This window comes from Carcharhinus amblyrhynchos, chromosome 24, assembly GCF_965287045.1.
Source record: "Carcharhinus amblyrhynchos chromosome 24, sCarAmb.v2.hapA, whole genome shotgun sequence".
Classification (NCBI taxonomy): domain Eukaryota; kingdom Metazoa; phylum Chordata; class Chondrichthyes; order Carcharhiniformes; family Carcharhinidae; genus Carcharhinus; species Carcharhinus amblyrhynchos.
In genome coordinates, this window is record NC_137347.1 from 22,396,804 (window position 1) to 22,415,049 (window position 18,246).

Below are 18,246 nucleotides of genomic sequence, written 5' to 3' on the forward strand. Positions count from 1 at the left end.
GCCCCGTAACCCCATATATTTAACCTCCTAATCCCTCTGACACTAAGAGGCAATTTAACATGGCTAATGCACCTAACATTTTTGGACTGCGGGAGGAAACCAGAGGAAACCCACACAGACATGGGGAGAACATGCAGATTCCGCATAGACAGTGACCCAAGCCGGGAATCGAACCTGAATCCCAGGCTCTGTGAGGCAGCAGTGCTAACCACTGTGCCACCATGCCACTCCATTTGTGGAAAGATGTTGAGCTGCTTTGCATTGGCTGTTTGGGGAACATATCCTTGGAATGCCTCTATGCTAAGAGGAGGTGTAAAATCAGAAGCCGCCATCCAAGAACCAGGAAAGTGTTTGTGTCAGAAGGTGGTCTTGTTTCTGAGTTTCTGTGGATAGCCATGAGAAAGAGGAAGAGTTTGAGAACTCATGTGGCAGACCTTTACTAAAGTGATAGCAGTTTTGCCTTGGGTAAGACTACTGAATTTTTAGAAGGTTAAAAATCTACGAGGGACTGTTGCTTAGATGTTTACTTGTGTGTTCTGACCAAGCAAGATTTTGTGGGGAATGTTTTGTAAAACTGTTTTAACTATGTAACTTTGACCTTGCGTGCTTAAGGTTTTCTTCTTGTTAATAATAAATATTTTAAGTTTTAAAATCCCAAAAGTGTTAGTGGGATTCTGTACTTCTGGGATCAGGAGGTTTCTCCTTGTTTTCAGAATATATAAAAAAGATTGCGATCACCAAGATGAATTTCCCTCTGGGATTTGACTTGCTCAGCAAGTAATATCTCCTGTGGCTGTCACACTGAAGCATGGTATCCCTGCACTACTTTTGAAGTGTAGTTGCTATTGTGCAAGTTTAACATCAGAGGATATGGTAGCGGAATGGTTATGTAACAGGGTTATTAATCCAGTGGCCTGAACTAATGATCTAGAAACATAAGTTTGGATTCCACAGTGGTAATTGGGAACTTAAATTCAATTATTTCATGAAATCAGGCATGAAACAGCTGGTCTCAGTATTGGTGGCCATATCCTTTGGTTTTGTCACCAAAACCCACCAGTTCATGTTCCTTTCGGAAAGGAATTCTTTGGTTTTTGCCCAGTCTGGCCTCAGCCTGACTCCAGAAACTATTTAGCCAAACCACTTCTTGTATTCAACAACTGGCTCAATCCATGAGTCTTTTATGTATACTTGAGTGAAATGACAGGAACTGAGTTATTGAACTGTTCATCTTGTTTTGGAGTAGGGCAGCACGGTAGCACAGTGGTTAGCAGTGCTGCCTCACAGTGCCAGGGACTTTGGTTCGATTCCCGCCTTGGGTCACTGTCTGTGTGGGGTCTGCACGTTCTCCCCGCGTCTGCGTGGGTTTCCTCCAGGTGCTCCAGCTTCCTCCCACAATCCGAAAGACATGCTGGTTAGGTGCACTGGCCATGCTAAATTCTCCCTTAGTGTACCCGAACAGGCAATGGCGTGTGGCGACTGTGTTTTTCACCGTAAGTTCATTGCAGCGTTAATGTAATCCTACTTTAAAATAAACCTAAAGCTCATGACCTTCTGTCATCGAGGTGGGAGTGTTGCCACTGAGTTAAACTGAAAAATGTACACGGGAGTTTGTGATCGCTGATGAAGTATATCTTGTCAGGCTGCTCGGTAAGTCTAGACAAGCTAATCCACAGACATGTATACATGGTTGCAAGTTTTTGGTTACACAAAAGCGTACAAAAGAGTTGGCAGAGGGAAGAAAACTAGTTCCATAGTCATAATGCTTTTAAGCATCATGATTCACAACAGCCTCGCCACCAACAATCATGTAATCTCCTGTAAGAGAGCAAAAAAAATTAAAAACCTTAGTCTAACCCCCAAACAAAGTTCAGAACCAGTCAAATTACTCTCCCGAAATGGCAATGTGATTAGGTTCAGTGAAAATCCAGTAAGGAAGAGAGAGCAGAATAATGCAAGTGAGATTGAGGTTCTCTCAAGTTGCAACTTTTACCAATCCTGTGCAGGAGTTGTAAACAGCATAGACTGTGGAAGTTGATGTGATTGTTCTGAGTAGCACTTGACACAGCTCTTTACATAAGAACATAAGAAATAGGAGCAGGAGTAGGCCATCTAGCCCTTCGAGCCTGCACCGCCATTCAATAATATCATGGCTAATCTGTCGTGGCTCAGTTCCACATTCCCGCCCTCTCCCCATAACCCTTAATCCCCTCGCTTATCAAAAACCCATCAACCCGCGTCTTAAAAATATTTAGCGAGGCAGCCTCCACCACCTCAACGGGCAGAGAATTCCAGAGATTCACTACCCTTTGAGTGAAGAAGTTCCTCCTCAACTCTGTTCTAAACCGCCCCCCCTTTATCTTGAGGCTGTGCCCCCTAGTCCTACTGTCCTTTCTGAGCGGGAAGAGTCTCTCCACCTCTATCCTATCCATCCCATTCATCATCTTGTATGTCTCAATGAGATCTCCCCTCATTCTTCTAAACTCTAACGAGTACAAGCCTAGTTTATTCAGCCTCTCCTCATAGTTCAACCCCCTCAACTCCGGTATCAGCCTAGTAAACCTCCTCTGCACTCCCTCCAAGGCCAAAATATCCTTGCGTAAGTATGGCAACCAAAACTGCACACAGTTAAGTATAAAATGGCATCTTGATCCATATTGAAAGTGTGTAAAGATTGAGGACAGACTTTATATGAATGGAAGGAATTGAGGAACGAATATATTTTAAACCAGTCGCATACCGAAGAATAAAATACCAGCCTGCCCTTTCAAACTGTGGATAAACTTATCACTGACCAGTTTAACCCTCAAACATTGGTACGAAAAACAGAAACTGCTGAGAAACTCTGGCATCATCTGTGGAGAGAGAACAGAACCAGTGTTTCAAGTCAGGGTGACTGTGGGCTGCTTATTGATATCTTGTTATGTCGATGCCCTATGTTTGTTTAATATGCAGACTTTATGCATCTGGCAACAACACCAAAGTTAACTTGTCAGATTAGGGAAAGTGCAGTTTTTACAACTTAAGGGTGGCACAGTGGTGAGCACTGTTTCCTTACAGCACCAGGGACCCGGATTCGATTCCCGGTTTGGGTGACTGCATGGAGTTTGCATGTTCTCCCTGTGTCTGCATGGGTTTCCTCCCATCCTCCAAAGATGTGCCGGTTAGGTTGATTGGCCATGCTAAGTTGCCCCTTGGTGTCAGGGGGTTAGTAGGGTAAACAAGTAAGGTTATGGGGATAGGGCCTGGTTGGTATTGTAGTTGGCGCAGAGTCGATGGGCCAAATGGCTGCCTACTGCACTGTAGGGATTCTATGAAAAGCCTGGACCTACGCCATTAAGAAAGTGCCCCTTTTTATCCTTTCTCGATCCAAAATGAATAATACCATATTTGCTTTCATTGTGTTAGGGACCAGATCAGAAACTCCAAGGTATGTTATGAAGTTGGCCTGGATCCCAACTTTATTTGATTTAGGTACTAGTGCGAGCATAAGGTGTTTTGCTCCAGGTATGATTCGATTGATCCACTAGGTAGTTTTTATTGAAACAAACCTTATTTAAGAACACAGAATACAACAAAAATAATTAACATAACTTTTACCAATTTAAATACTTAAAACATGACAAAGTACAATTCTTAACAGCTATCTATCACTATAGTTCCAATTTAAGCAATATCCCCATAGACATAACTCCTACTTCAGAATCGATTAGCAGCAAAAGTACATTTGTGCACATGGATGCTAGGTTTCCAGCCTTTTAACCCCTCTAAACAGCTTTAAAAAGATATCTGCTCTCTGACTCCCATACTGCAATTTCCAAAGAAAGATCTACCTTCAAGCAGAGGAACTTCAGAGAAAGTGAACTATTTTCTGGCAGATTTCAATCTCAAGAGAGAGGAAGATGCAGATAGAGCTTTTTCTTATCTTTTACAGATCCCAAACAGCAACTGAACTGGGTTGCTCTCTGTGAGCCTAGCCCTGCCCGGTCACATGATGTTTCCTGTCAAAACCTAATCAAGCTCCACAAATAACCCTGTATTATTCCAGATTAAAAACTAACATTTCCAGCAATTACATTCAATTATGCTGCTGCAGTAACACGGGCTGCCGGGTACTGACAAAGCAGCGTCAATAATAAAACAAACTACTAAAACAAATCCTGCACAAGAAACATGACCCATATACATTTCTTAAAGGCACAGTATTATCACACATTGGAACAGTTTGAAAAATGGGTTTCCTGCATTCACAAATCTATCAATGCCTCTGTATGTTTACGCTTCCATGTGCAGTGCAACCATTCTTGTGGCTTAGCTCAGCTGGCTGGATGGCTGGTTAGTGATGCAGAAGGATGCTAACAGTGTGAGTTCAACAATGTTTTCTCAACCCTGTCCCTCGCTTGATGACCACCAATCAGCTTTCCCCTTCAAAGAGGAATACACACACGCTTTGTTTTCTTTCCACTGGTGGTGCTTTTTTGCACATTACCTTCGTGTTGAGGCATATAACAAAAATCGTTATGTGTATGGATAACATTTAGTGGGAACATAGATCTCTCCAAATCTTCTGGATATGCCAGATATAGTTCTTTTTGGGTAAGATTTTGTATAACTCGTTGACATGTTTTGTAACAATGTTCTTGCCCCATATCGTTAACTTCATGATTTGCATCAAAAATAAAAACAAATTGAGTAATCATTTGCAAACAGTGAGGGATCACCCAACTCACTTTAAAGAGATATTTTTTCAAGTGTTTATACATATGAAAATTAATTACATTTAAACTGATATTCCAATCATGTACAAACAATGAGGGAACTTACATATAACATTGGTTATTCAACTCTCAGACTTGAACAGAATGTTGGGTTTAATTTAATTCAGATAATTCATGTAGCCAGGGGGAACAGTTTGGGCAATCTTACATCAGTTCTTGATGGACGTGGGAGTATGTCTATAATTTTGCAACTAATTTGCAATTAGATCAGAATTATTGCACTGGTGCAGTTTGGAAGAGATATTGAATGTGTAGTACTTGGAATCTGTTCCTGAAGTGCAAGCAAATTATTCTCATTTGAGTTTATATTTCCAATTTGTCTTGTTTAAATTTTGAAGGGACTGGAGGTTTGTTGAGGACTGTTCAGTGCAATCGCCTTTGATGGTTGAAGACTAAATTAGAATACCAAATATTCATGGATTGAAAAGTAGAGACGTGGTGGCTAAGGTTCCATGGTACTTGCATATACCATATTTTGATTGATGGGGTGGCACAGTAGTTAGCACTGCTGCCTCACAATGTCAGAGACGTGGGTTTGATTCCCAGCGTGGGTCACTGTGCGGAGTCTGCATGTCCCCCCCACCGTGTCTGCATGGGTTTCCTCTGGGTATTCCGGTTTCCTCTCACAGTCTGAAAGATGTGCTGGTTAGGTGCATTGGCCATGAAAAAATTCTCCTTCAGTATATGCAAACAAGCACTGGAGTGTGGTGACTTGGGGATTTTCACAGTAATTTCATTGCAGTGCTAAAGTAAGCTTACTTGTGACACTAATAAATAAACTAAAAGAAAATGTGTAAAAAAAAGCTTTAATCCAGAGTACGCAATGTCAAAACTACCTTGATCATAAAATGCACTGGGGGAAAGTGGTGATTTTGAAAGAGGAGGTGGGTAACATCTTTGACCTGCAAAGCTTATGGCACATTACTATCAGCATGGTTTGCTGAGCAGCAATGCAAATTTTGAGGTGCATGATCTTCAGGCAGATAAAGGCCAGCTGATGTTCCTCAATGATAAGAAGAAGGAAATTTGTGCAACGCTGGCACGTTCTTCTAGAGATCACTGGAGACTGGAGAAAGACAGATGCCTTTTTTGTTTTTAAAGAAGTAGCAGCAGTTATCTGGGGGACCATACATCAATAAGTCTGTTGTCTGATGCAGTCGAAGTTATGTTTTTATTAAAGACAAGATCACCGTGTCTGGATGAAAACAAAATTTAAAAAATGGTAATTTTTCTCTTGATGCTTTTCTTTTCAAGGTTTGACAAAGGAATTGGCTTTCAGTAAGACTTCTCATTCAGTTCATCTGCTACTGAAAATAGAGTGAGAACCTGTAGGAATAGTTTAGAATGATTGTGTAATTCGTTGACTAATGGAGCCCAGTGGGTTGTATATGGAAATTGTAATTGACCTTGCAAAACGTGACCAGTGGGTTTTCACCAGGGTCTGTTCTGTGACCTCGCTTAATATCTTCATGGATAGTCTGGAGCTCGAAGCCGCAAACAAAATGGTTAAGTTTGCAGATAGTCTACCTTCATCATTAGCTTTGCACTATGATGCTGAAGAGTAAGTTACACAAATATCTGAATTGCATCTGCCACCAAATGTAGAGAATTACGAAATGCTTTACTTGGAAACAAAAATGTTTAATAAGGGTAGATCAAATGGAAATAAGTAATTTAGCTGGTAAATGAAAGAGATTCAGGAGTCTGGTTGTCAGACTCATGCTTCAGCAACAATATTTTTGGCAATGAGTGAAGCAAATCAGATTTTGGATGTATTAAAAGGTCATTAATGGGCTGAAGTAGTGAAGTAATCAAATTACTCCAAAAATTATAACAACGGCTATTTGTGTCCAGCTCTGGCCGCTACTGGTCAGAAATAATGTGGTATAAAAAGGATTTTGCAGCTATTGAAATAATACAAGAGAGAACAATCAGAATATGAGGAGGGATTGCCTAAATTGAACTTATCCTTACTGGAAAATTGAAAGGCTTCTAAAAGGGCTAGAAAACATCAACCATGACATTTTTTCACTTTGTTTTGAACCGTAGAACCAGAGGACATGACCATTGCTTGATGGGGTGGATACCATCTTCTTAAACATTATTGCATTGACCAAGTGCTCAATTATGGGACATGCTTCCCAAGGGAAGAATCAGCAATATTCTTTTCTTTAGAGCCTTTAAAATAAAATCTCTTAAATAAAAACTATTGGAAGCTTCAAGACAAAACAAAAGAATGGAGTGAAGATAGAACCATACCTTAAGAGGGAAATTTGTTAATCGTGGGCACAGTGGTTCGCACTGCTACCTCACAGCACCAGTCCAAAGATGTGCAAATTAGGTGGAATGACCATGGTAAATTCCCCCTTAGTGTCCGAAGTTGTGCAGGTTAGGGGGAACTAGCAGGGTAAATGTATGAGGTTATGGTGATAGGGCCTGGGTGAGTTGCACTGTAGGAGAGTCGATGCAGACTCAGTGGGCCTAATGGCCTCCTGCACTGTATGCACTGTATGTATGATTCAAAGAAACATTATGCTATATGTGGTCCTGTGAAAAGTCATTTTTTTTAAACTATCTTTGGATTTTTACAACAGATCTTGTAATAAATGGAATACAAACATTAAATCCTAAAAAAAATTCAGCAGATCAAAGCAGCGTTACCTTTCAGAACTGGAACATTAACAGATGCTGATGATTATTTTATGTTTTTATTTCAGATTCCTGTATCTGCAGTTTTTTACTTTGATAATTCATGGAATTAGTTTTTTTTTTAAATCATCTTTTAAAAAACCTGAATTCAAAATGCATTGAATTACAGCTGTTGATTATTGTGGTTGAAATAGTTCCTAATCGTAGAATAATTTATCATCTTGGCTTTATTCAAAACAATCATGATCACAAACTATAACATTTATTTCTTGAACCAGCAATCTTGCCTACAACCATGGTGTAGCTATATCATTAACAGGCTTATGTAGAGCTCATTGCTTTTCGTTCATATAATCATTTTGAATTGTAAAGTACAGCACAATGGTTAACATTTTATCTGTATAATAAAATAGTAGGGTGGCACAGTGGTTAGCACTGTTGCCTCACAGCACCAGGGACCTGGGTTCAATTCCCAACTTGGATCACTGTCTGTGCAGAGTCTGCATGTTCTCTCCCTTTGCCTGGGTTTCCCCTGAGATGCTCCGGTTTCCTCCCACAGTCCAAAAGGCGTGCTGGTTAGATGCATTGGCCATGCTAAATTCTACCTCAGTGTACCCGAAAAGGCATTGGAGTGTGGTGACTAGGTGATTTTTACAGTAACTTCATTTCAGTGTGAATGTAAGCGTACTTGTGATTAATAAATAAACTTAAAAATACAGCTCCTCTGCAGCAAGTGAAGCCCGATAGCATAGAAATCAAGTTTGTGGTTAAGCTAATAAATAACTAACTGAAAAGTTGCGATGCTGCCTTGGACTTGTCATTTTCTTGATTTTCATTTATTTTTGGGCTTTCTCATGATGCAATCCTGGAAAATAAGGTGTGAAAGAGCCACAGAGAGGGAAATTTGCCACCCTCACTTGGGTTCGTCTGCGTGTGAGTCCAGATCCAAAATAATGTGGTTGGCTCTTAAATGCCTTCTGAAGTCGCTGAGCAAACACTCTGTGCAAGGACAATTTAGGATGGAGGATAAATGCTGGCCCTGCCAGTGATGCTCACACATCCCATGAATGAAGAGAAAAAAAGGCTGCTTTTCCCTGCCCCTGGGTGATGGAGAAAGCATATAGTATTATATTAATAAAAATAGATTGATTTTTGACGTAATGCTTTGGAATACAGCATATGAATAATTGAGACAATCCATATGCTAAATGTAACATGGTTGGGTGGGACAGATGATTTTAATTCTTGGGCCTATGGTTCCACCTGGTGCTTGTCTCACCTCATGTCTTGGTCTTTGAATGCAAATTGACAGAGGCTGATTACTGTTATTAGTCAACAATTGAATTAATGTTGTACCATGTGACCACCAAAATGGAAGACAGTAATCTTGGTCTTTAATCTTATTCCAATGTTTGCCCAATTTGAAGATTGACAGTGACTGGCTAGAATTCAAATTCTCCTGTTATTGAAAGTTTTGTGTTTTTTTAATGGCTAATTATATGTCTATGTTCTCATTCTGAGCCATGTGAGAAATTTGCTAGTAATGTTTGACTACATAGAAACATAGAAGATCGGAGCAGGAGGATGCCATTTGGCCTCTCAAGTCTACTCCGCCATTCATCACAATCATGGCTGATCGTCCAACTCAGTAGCCTAATCCTGCTTGCTCCCCATAATCTTTGACCCCATTCGTCCCAAAATGGAAGACAGTAATCTTATTTATCTTATTCCATTGTTAGACCGAACCAGAGGCCCAAGAACTAAACTCAAATTTATTTTTACTGAGTAGCAGAAAAAATACTTTTGCTATAGTTCTGACTCTAGTTCCAAATGTCCTGTTTTGCCTTTCATTTTTAATCCTTGGTCCATGCAACATTCACAATAACACAGGTGTAGAACATTTAGTTTTTGGCAGTCTGAATTATTGGACTGTGATTTGTGCTTTGAAATGAGTACCATGAATCTATGGAAAAGTTTCAAATTGATGTAAGAATGAAATGGAAGTGACAGAGCTAACTGATAGTACATGGAAAACTGGGATATTTCACCCTCCCACCATTAATGCATTTCTGCCTGTGTCCTTTGATATAGGTGCAAGTACAGAGAACTGCAAGACAGCAGCAAGTCATACCGGGGTGCTAATGCAACTTGGATGGGAAAGTCGATTTGTGGAACAGTTAGAGAAAGCTAATTCCATTCAGTCTTGCAGAGATGCCTGCTGTCGGAAATGCCACTGTGATGTTGCCTGGCTGCTGGAGGGGAAATGTTACCTTTTAGACTGCAGGCTACAAGGAAACTGTCAGCTAATTCAAACGGACAGATCAGACTCCATTTTAATATTTATTCATAAACTTCCTCCTTGTGGGGATTCACCAAGTCCTGTGCACAGAATTTTAAAAGAAAATTTTCGTCACAAACCTGAGCCTAGCACTTATGATCTGGCCGCAATTGACAGAACCCTGGTTAAAGGTCAATTATCTGGAGAATCACTGGTAGCAAAGCAAAATAAATTATTTTCCAGGACAAGACGTGAGGCATCTGCACCATCTGGTAGTCCTGTAAAGTTGCCACAAACCGGTAAAGAATCTGCTTCTAAACAATCACAAACCACACTGCCTATCAATGACAACAAGAAATTAAGTCCATCTGGAAACACAGAACAGAAAAACACAAAGCAGTTAAAACCACAACAGCATGCAAATGAAGATCTACAGTCCTCTGTGAAAAGCCCCAAGGAGAATGATACTGCAAACGATCAAGTTAATAAGCTTTCTGCACCCATGTCAAATGGGAGAGGCTTGATGGAGATGCAGACTCTATCTCCTCAGGTAAATCTTGAATTTTTTTTAAACAAACCTTCCAATCTGAATAAATGCTTAACTAGAAATGATGGATACAGAAATGTCTTTCTTCTGTGTTTTGGTAGGCAATTGTATTCTTAATTTAACTGTGTAGTGTACGTTGGAAAACAATTGGAGGCACACCATGTTTGGGTGTCAATGAATGTGTCACAGGTGTACATTGATTTCTCACATGGTGAATTCCCAGTGAAGACATTAGTGCAAGTTGAGTATTTCAACACAATGGCATATTCTAAGATGACTCCAAAAGTCATCTTAGCTATTCTATTTACATTCAACCAGTGCAACATTAGAAGTGACCTGGGGAGAGGGGGGGAAAATGTTCTCGTAACGAGGAGTATTATTTTGCTATGACTTAACAAAGTGTAAAGTACTTTAATTATTTATTATAAATTTGATTTAATATTTTCCTTGCATTTTGAAAAAATAGAAAACTAAATTTTATCTCAAATTACTGTAGATGTTCTTTAATTCATTTGTGGGATGTGGGCATCGCTACCTGGGCAGCATTTGTTGCCCATCCCAGGTTACCCTTGGAGGGCACTTGAGAGTCAACCACATTGCTGTGGCTCTAAAGTTACATGTAGGCCAAACCAGATAAGGACTGCAGGTTTCCATCCCTAAAGGACATTAATGAACTAGATGGGTTTTTTTTTGACAGTTGGCAATGGTTTCATGGTCATCAGTATATTCTTAATTCCAGATATTTTTTACTTAAGAACATAAGAAATAGGAGCAGGAGTAGGCCATCTAGCCCCTCGAGCCTGCCCCGCCATTCACTAAGATCATGGCTGATCTGTCGTGGCTCAGTTCCACATTCCCGCCCTCTCCCCATAACCCTTAATCCCCTTGCCTATCAAAAACCTATCAACCCGCGTCTTAAAAATATTGAGCGAGGCAGCCTCCACCACTTCAACGGGCAGAGAATTCCAGAGATTCACCACCCTTTGAGTGAAGAAGTTCCTCCTCAACTCCGTTCTAAACCGCCCCCCCTTTATCTTGAGGCTGTGCCCTCTAGTCCTACTGTCCTTTCTGAGCGGGAAGAGCCTCTCCACCTCTATCCTATCCATCCCATTCATCATCATATACGTCTCAATGAGATCTCCCCTCATTCTTCTAAACTCTAACGAGTACAAGCCTAGTTTATTCAGCCTCTCGTCATAGCTCAACCCCCTCAACTCTGGAATCAGCCTAGTAAACCTCCTCTACACTCCCTCCAAGGCCAAAATATCCTTGCGTAAGTGTGGCGACCAAAACTGCACACAGTACTCCAGCTGCGGCCTCACCAGTGCCCTATACAGCTGCAGCAAGACCTCCCTACTTTTATATTCAATCCCCCTTGCTATGAAGGCCAGCATCCCATTTGCCTTCGTGACCAGCTGCTGCACCTGCAGGCTGGGTTTTTGCGACTCATGCACAAGGACCCGAGGTCCCTCTGCACCGTTGCATGCTGCAGTTTTTCGCCATGTAAGTAGTAGTCCTTCCTACCATTATTCCTACCAAAGTGGACAACCTCACATTTGCCAACATTAAATTCCATTTGCCAGTTCCTGGCCCATTCGCCCAGCCTATCTAGATCCTTCTGCAGACTCTCCACACCCTCTGCACAATTTGCCGTTCCACCAATCTTGGTGTCATCAGCAAATTTTGACACCATACACTCGGTTCCCTCCTCCAGATCATCTATGTAAATGGTAAATAGCTGAGGCCCCAGCACCGACCCCTGGGGCACTCCACTAGTCACCATCCGCCAATCCGAATAGCACCCGTTGACCCCCACTCTCTGCCTCCTATTTGACAGCCAATCCTCTATCCACGCTAACACCCTACCCCCAACTCCATGCCCCCTGACCTTCTGTAATAACCTCTTGTGAGGCACCTTGTCAAACGCCTTCTGAAAATCAAGAAAGACCACGTCCACCAGCTCTCCTCTATCCACCGCCCTAGACATATCCTCATAGAACTCCAATAAATTCGTCAGACATGACTTCCCCTTAACGAAACCGTGCTGCATCTGCTCTACCAAACAATTCTCCTCAAGATGCCTTGCTATTTTCTCCTTGATCACGGATTCTACCATTTTTCCTCCAACAGACGTTAAACTAACCGGCTTATAAGTTCAAATTCCACCGTTTGCTGTGGCGGGATTTGAACCTGGGGCCCGAGAACATTAGCTGAGTTTCTGGATTAATAGTCCAGCAATAATACCACTTGGCCATCTCCTCTTCTAACTGCTAAACACACAGGTTCCCAAACAGGGTCCTGCAGACCACAAAGGAAACGTGAAGGGTTTCTAGGGGGTCTGTAAAGTTGGCAGCTGACATGTGCCTGGAAAGTGCCAATTTGAATGTGCAAAATGTCAAAAGAAGTATAGAAATCAGTGGAGCAAGGCATCTTGGAGCACTGGATGCTGACAGGCTCATTAGGCAGCCTGTCGACATCCAGTGCTCCGAAAGACCTTGGTCCGATTGGCCTGTTTGAGTTATTTCATCTTGCTGTAGCTAGGCAGAATCCCCCATGGCCTACAGTGAGGCCAAGGTGAAGCAGGAGGCGAATCAGCCAAAAACCAACACCGGTGAGGAGAGGCTGCACATGGTCTACAGGCAGTGGCAGGGCATTGGGAAAGGTCAGGGCAGGGGCCCGGTGGGCGATATGTGTGTGTGTGCGCGCGTGGCGTTTTGTGTGTGTGTGTGTGTGTGTGTGTGTGTGTGTGTGTGTGTGTGTGTGTGTGTGTGTGTGTGTGTGTGTGTGGATGTGCGCAGGGGAGGGGGGTGGGCGCTCTGCGTGGATGTGCCTGTGTGTATATTCATTTTGAATTGTAAAGTACAGCACAATGGTTAGTATTTTATCCGTATAATAAAATTGTAGAGTGGCACAGTGGTTTGCACTGTTGCCTCACAGCACCAGGGACCTTGGTTCGATTTCCAGCTTGGGTCACTGTCTGTGTGGCGTCTGCATGCTCTCCCCATGTCTGCGAGGGTTTCCTCCGGGTGCTCCAGTTTTCTCCCACAATCTGAAACTTGTGCTGGTTAGGTGGATTGGCCATGCTAAATTCGCCCTCAGTGTACCCGAACAGGCACTGGAATGTGGCGACTAGGGGATTTTTTTGCAGCAACTTCATTGCAGTGTTAATATAAACCTACATGTGACACTAATAATAATACGCAGGTTAAATAGGATGGAGGGAGCACGGTGAGTTGGAGTTGGTTTATTGTGCTTCTTCACTTCATATATCCAATTTGTACGAATTTAATTTGAAGAATGTAAAATGATGCAGCAAATTAAAATAACTTGGCACGTTCTCCACATTGCAATTATCCTTTAAACTTAATGAAGAGCTATGCTACAGACTGAGTGACTATTGACATGTTTTTAATGCTAAAATTCATGAAGCATACTTCAGTGTTAGAATTTCTCAGAAGATATTAAACCTCCTAGTAAAAATTAATAAATGCCATTCATCTGATGTTCTGATGTATTTGGTTACTTGGTGCTCCATTATTGGGGTTTTGTTGATTAAAGGTTAAGTTTATCATGATGTGCTAAGTAAAGGCTGATTTGTTTCTAGAGTTGCAAAAAGCATTCTATCATTCCAAATGTACAGAGATTGTTTGGAATAACTGTGTACTGTGGTATTATGAGAAGTGGGGAGAGATGCTCTGCTCGACAGACTAATTGATATCTGGCAATGAGCTATGCATGCAATTCACTTCTTTAAGTGATCCTAAAGCAGTACTGGAATGCTCTATGAATGGCAGAGGACCAAGATTCAATTACGGCCCTAAAGGGGAATAGCATTGTAGGTTTAGGAGTGGTTCTCAAGCTTTATTTTTGTTGAAAGACTCTTTTCCCCCACCCCACCTAATGCATGAGTAATCATGGACCCTCCCCCCGTGGCTGACAGTGTGTATATTGTTATCATTTGACTGGTTTCTAAGAGATTGTAATATGCACTTGAAAATTATATAAAGTCAGCCTGTAAGCCATCAGGCAATAAACGTCGTTGTTATTGTCGTAGTCAGCTGCAAATGATTCATAACATTTGGCAGAGGATCCATTTTGTAAGCAAGCTATTTGCACTTTCTTTTCAATTACACTTCACTTTGCTATTCACAGAGTAACTTCAGAGCTGCCTGAATATAATGAAATAACACTGCTGAATAAACATTCAGGTAATCTGGAAGGATATGGTATTTCTAAGAAAAAATATTTTATTGATTGGGCAATCTTCATGTTTATATGGAAATATTCAGACTCATTTTGGTTTCATTATTTAATCTTCATAACGATTTTGAGTAAAGTTGTGAGAAGTTTTTCATTGTTGTGCATTATTCAGTTGCCATGTTGATTTGGTAAGTTTACCTAGTGAGTAGCAGAGGGATAAAGAAACAGGTGGGTGTCAGGTCCATACTTTGTGCTGATTTAGCATACCTCACTTCTTTTGGTAGTTGGCGTGTTTCTGTTAGCCTCACCAGCCCTGGTTTAGGAAGATAAAAATTAGCCAGGCCTCCTATTCTTGCTGTCTGTCCAATGACCCATGTATGAGTGTTTGTGTATATGTACTTAGAATTATAGAATCTCCACAGTGCAGAAAGAGGCCTATCAAGTCTGCACCAGCTGTCTGACAGAGCATCCTACCCAGGCCCATCTCCTGCTCTATCCCTGTAACCCCACATATTTACTCAGCTAACCCCTCTAACCTACACAGATTGACATTAAGGGATAATTTAGCACGGCCAATGCACTTGACCAGCACATCTTTTGGACGGTGGATGGAAACTGGAGTACCAGAGGAAACCCATGCAGACACAAGAGAACGTGCAAACTCCAGATAGTCGCTTGAGGCCAGAATTGAACCCGGGTCCCATGACTTGCACAGGCTTTCTTTATTACATTCTCAGGGAAGTATATTTTAGGAACTTTTGTAATGTGCATATTTTCTGAAGATATTTTGAAGCCACTGGATACTTTGTTGTAGAGGACGGCACGGTGGCAGTGGTTAGCACTGCTGCCTCACAAAGCCAGGGACCCAGATTTGATTCCAACCTTGGGTAACTGTCTGTGAGGAGTTTGCACGTTCTCCCTACGTCTGTGTGGGTTTCCTCCAGGTGCTCCGGTTCCTCCCATGCTCCAAAGATGTGCAGGTTAGATTGATTGGCCATGATAAATTGCCCCTTAGTGTGAGGGGGATTCGGAATGTAAATATGTGGGGTTATGGGGACAGAGCATAGGTGGGATTGTTGTCAGGGCAGGTTCGATATGGCCTTCTTCTGCACAGTAGGTTGTATGATTCTATATCCCTATACATAACTCATGAAGTTATTGCGTGTTCTTACTGTGCTGTGCCTGTGGGAAGATTACATTGAATGTGCTTTTTTTGGCCAGTTACTTTTACTTTTGGTTTCTGAGAATTAAGGGAGCTTGGAGATTGATGGGAGGGGCACTGACTACTGGATGCCTCCCATGGTTGGTTTCAAGCCTTCATGACCATAGGCAGCGTAGCTTGTTTTGAGTGGATCTTTGCGAATGGGTCCTGGATTGCTTGTATTTCGCCAGGTCCAGACAGTGGCTGTAACGTTCCTTTCATGTTTCAGGCATTTGATTGTTGTAATTGAAGCAGCATTCCACCTCCCCTCACTCTCTCAAATCTTCCAATTTCTTCTCTGCTCACCTCCTCTTTATTTAGGACATTTTGCTTAGTTAAAAATACTATATAAATGAAACTTGAAACTATCATATGACCTATCTGAGATTGTACATTGAAACTCTCATTCTTAATGGATAAGTATTGTAACACTTCTGTTAAGCAAGATAAGTTCAAGTGTTTGGATTTCTCTTTATCTCTTTCAACACTATTGTACAAATAGTTTGAAAGCTTTGTTTGTAATACGTCTTGAAATATTCTTCCATTTTGAATGAATTTTCAAATAAATTTGTAAAAGTCTCATTTTAATGTTACCAAAATGTAGGTGTAATCAAAGCATTGATTTTCTTGTCAAATTTCTCTAGGTGCCTGAAGGAACCTCTTTGCCAAACGCTGCCTCCATGGTTGGTCCTCCTTCTAATTCCAATTTGTCCAGTCCATCAGACAAACAGAAATTGATGCAAATGAATGCAACAAATAACAGTATAGTTGAGACATTGCCAGTTACCAGCATTCCAACTCTGCTGCTGGACACTTTACCAGCACAAGTGAAAACTACTGCGATGGCACAAGGTACAACTCCAGCTTATACATCCAACACTACAAGTACAGTCAGAGGTATACCTGAGAAACCAGGTGAGTTGAATTCAATGACTGCTCTGACAGTATGTACAGTTCGTTGTTTTGTTGGTGCTTCAGTAGTAGGGTGAGAGATCAACAAAAATAGATATCACAGAACTGATGCCTGTTCAATTTAATGACAGTTAACAGAAGGCTGACTGCAAATTTCATAATCACTCTAATTCTTTTTAACCAGGAGGCATGACCATCACCAACTTAGCCAGTCACCCATTGTAACTGGTATTCACTTAATTTTCTTCCTATCACTATTAATCAGATGAAAAGTGGGTAGGACCTGCAATTGGGTCTGCCCAAGCAAATTATTGGTCATGAGCGAGTATTGGTGAGTTGAAGGTGAAATTTAACCTTGCTGTTTGTCACGACCAAATTATTTTTTAAAATACCAGAATGGAAAATATCTCCTTGTACAGGGGCTTTCATTTCATAATGTTTTGACAGAGGGAACAAAAATCTAATTTGAAGGAGAGAAAGAACTTGCATTTATAAAAAGCCTTCAGTGGCCTTGGGGTCACCCTGGAGTGCCTCACAGTCACTGAAGTACTTTTGAAATAAAAGCAGTTTCTGCTGGAAATGCTCAGCATCTGTGGAAAGAAAAATGGAGGGCATCACTCCTTCAGTACTGCACTAAAGTGTACGGCCAGATTTTGCACTTGAAGCTTTAACCTTCTCACCCTGAGGCAAGAGTGCTATCATTGAGCCAAGGCTAACACCTGAAATGACTTTGCCAGCCTATTGCTTCACATCAATATGTGATTTTGATTTAAAAGTTAGCTCTTAATTCAGTCTTGATTTTTAAAGATATTTTGGAATCCATTGAACTTGCAACTACAAACCTTTGTATATAACTGGAAGTGGCTCATACCTGTTCCACTTGTCTCATAACCTAGGATCAGGTGTTGAACCTTCAATATAATGTTCCCAATTTCTCAGAATCCTGGAAGTTACCATTAACCGGAAACTGAACTGGACTAGCCATATAAACTGTGGCTACAAAAGCTAGTCAAAGATGAGGAATCCTGCAGTGAGTAATTCACCTCCTACTCCCCAAAACCTGTCCATCATCAACAAGGAGCAAGACAGGAATGTGATGAAATTCTCTGCGCTTGCCTGGATGAGTGCAGCTCCAACAGTCAAAGAAGCTCAACACCATCCAGGACAAAGCAGCCCAGTTTATCATACCCCTTCCACAAACATTCAATCCCTCCACCACTGATGAATAGTGGTAGCTGTGGGTACCATCTACAAGATGCACTACCGGAACTCATAACGTTCCTCAAAAACAACCTTCCGAACTCACCACCATTATGACCTAGAAGGACGAGCAGCATATACTTGGCAACGCCACCATCCAGAAGTTCTCCTCCAAGCCACTGACTCACTATCCTGACTTAGAAATATATTGCCATTCCCTCACTGTCACTGGGTCAAAATCCTGGAATTCCCTCCCTAACAGCACTGTGGATGCACCCACAACTCAGGAACTGCAGCAGTTCAAGAAGGCAACCCACTGCTACCTTCTGAAGGGCAATAAAGGATGGACAATAAATGCTGGCCTAACCAGCGATGCCTACATCCCATAAACGATTGGAAAAAAATGCAGCGTTATGGAACCATTCACATAATTTAATCCTAGGCTACAGTTTACATTGTTGGCATCTATACCGATGTCTCT

General features: G+C 41.5%; 1 protein-coding gene across 3 annotated transcripts in view; it reads left to right on the top strand.

Moving 5' to 3' along the window:
- The window catches only part of LOC145358013 (dyslexia-associated protein KIAA0319-like protein), an 88,750-nt gene that overhangs the window by 19,671 nt on the left and 50,833 nt on the right, over nt 1-18,246 (top strand). For all 3 annotated transcript variants that reach the window (XM_080211695.1, XM_080211697.1, XM_080211696.1), the window contains exons 3-4: nt 9,519-10,255; nt 16,298-16,568. In XM_080211695.1, the coding sequence (XP_080067821.1) occupies nt 9,519-10,255; nt 16,298-16,568 (1,008 nt within the window). The remainder of the gene's footprint in view (nt 1-9,518; nt 10,256-16,297; nt 16,569-18,246) is intronic.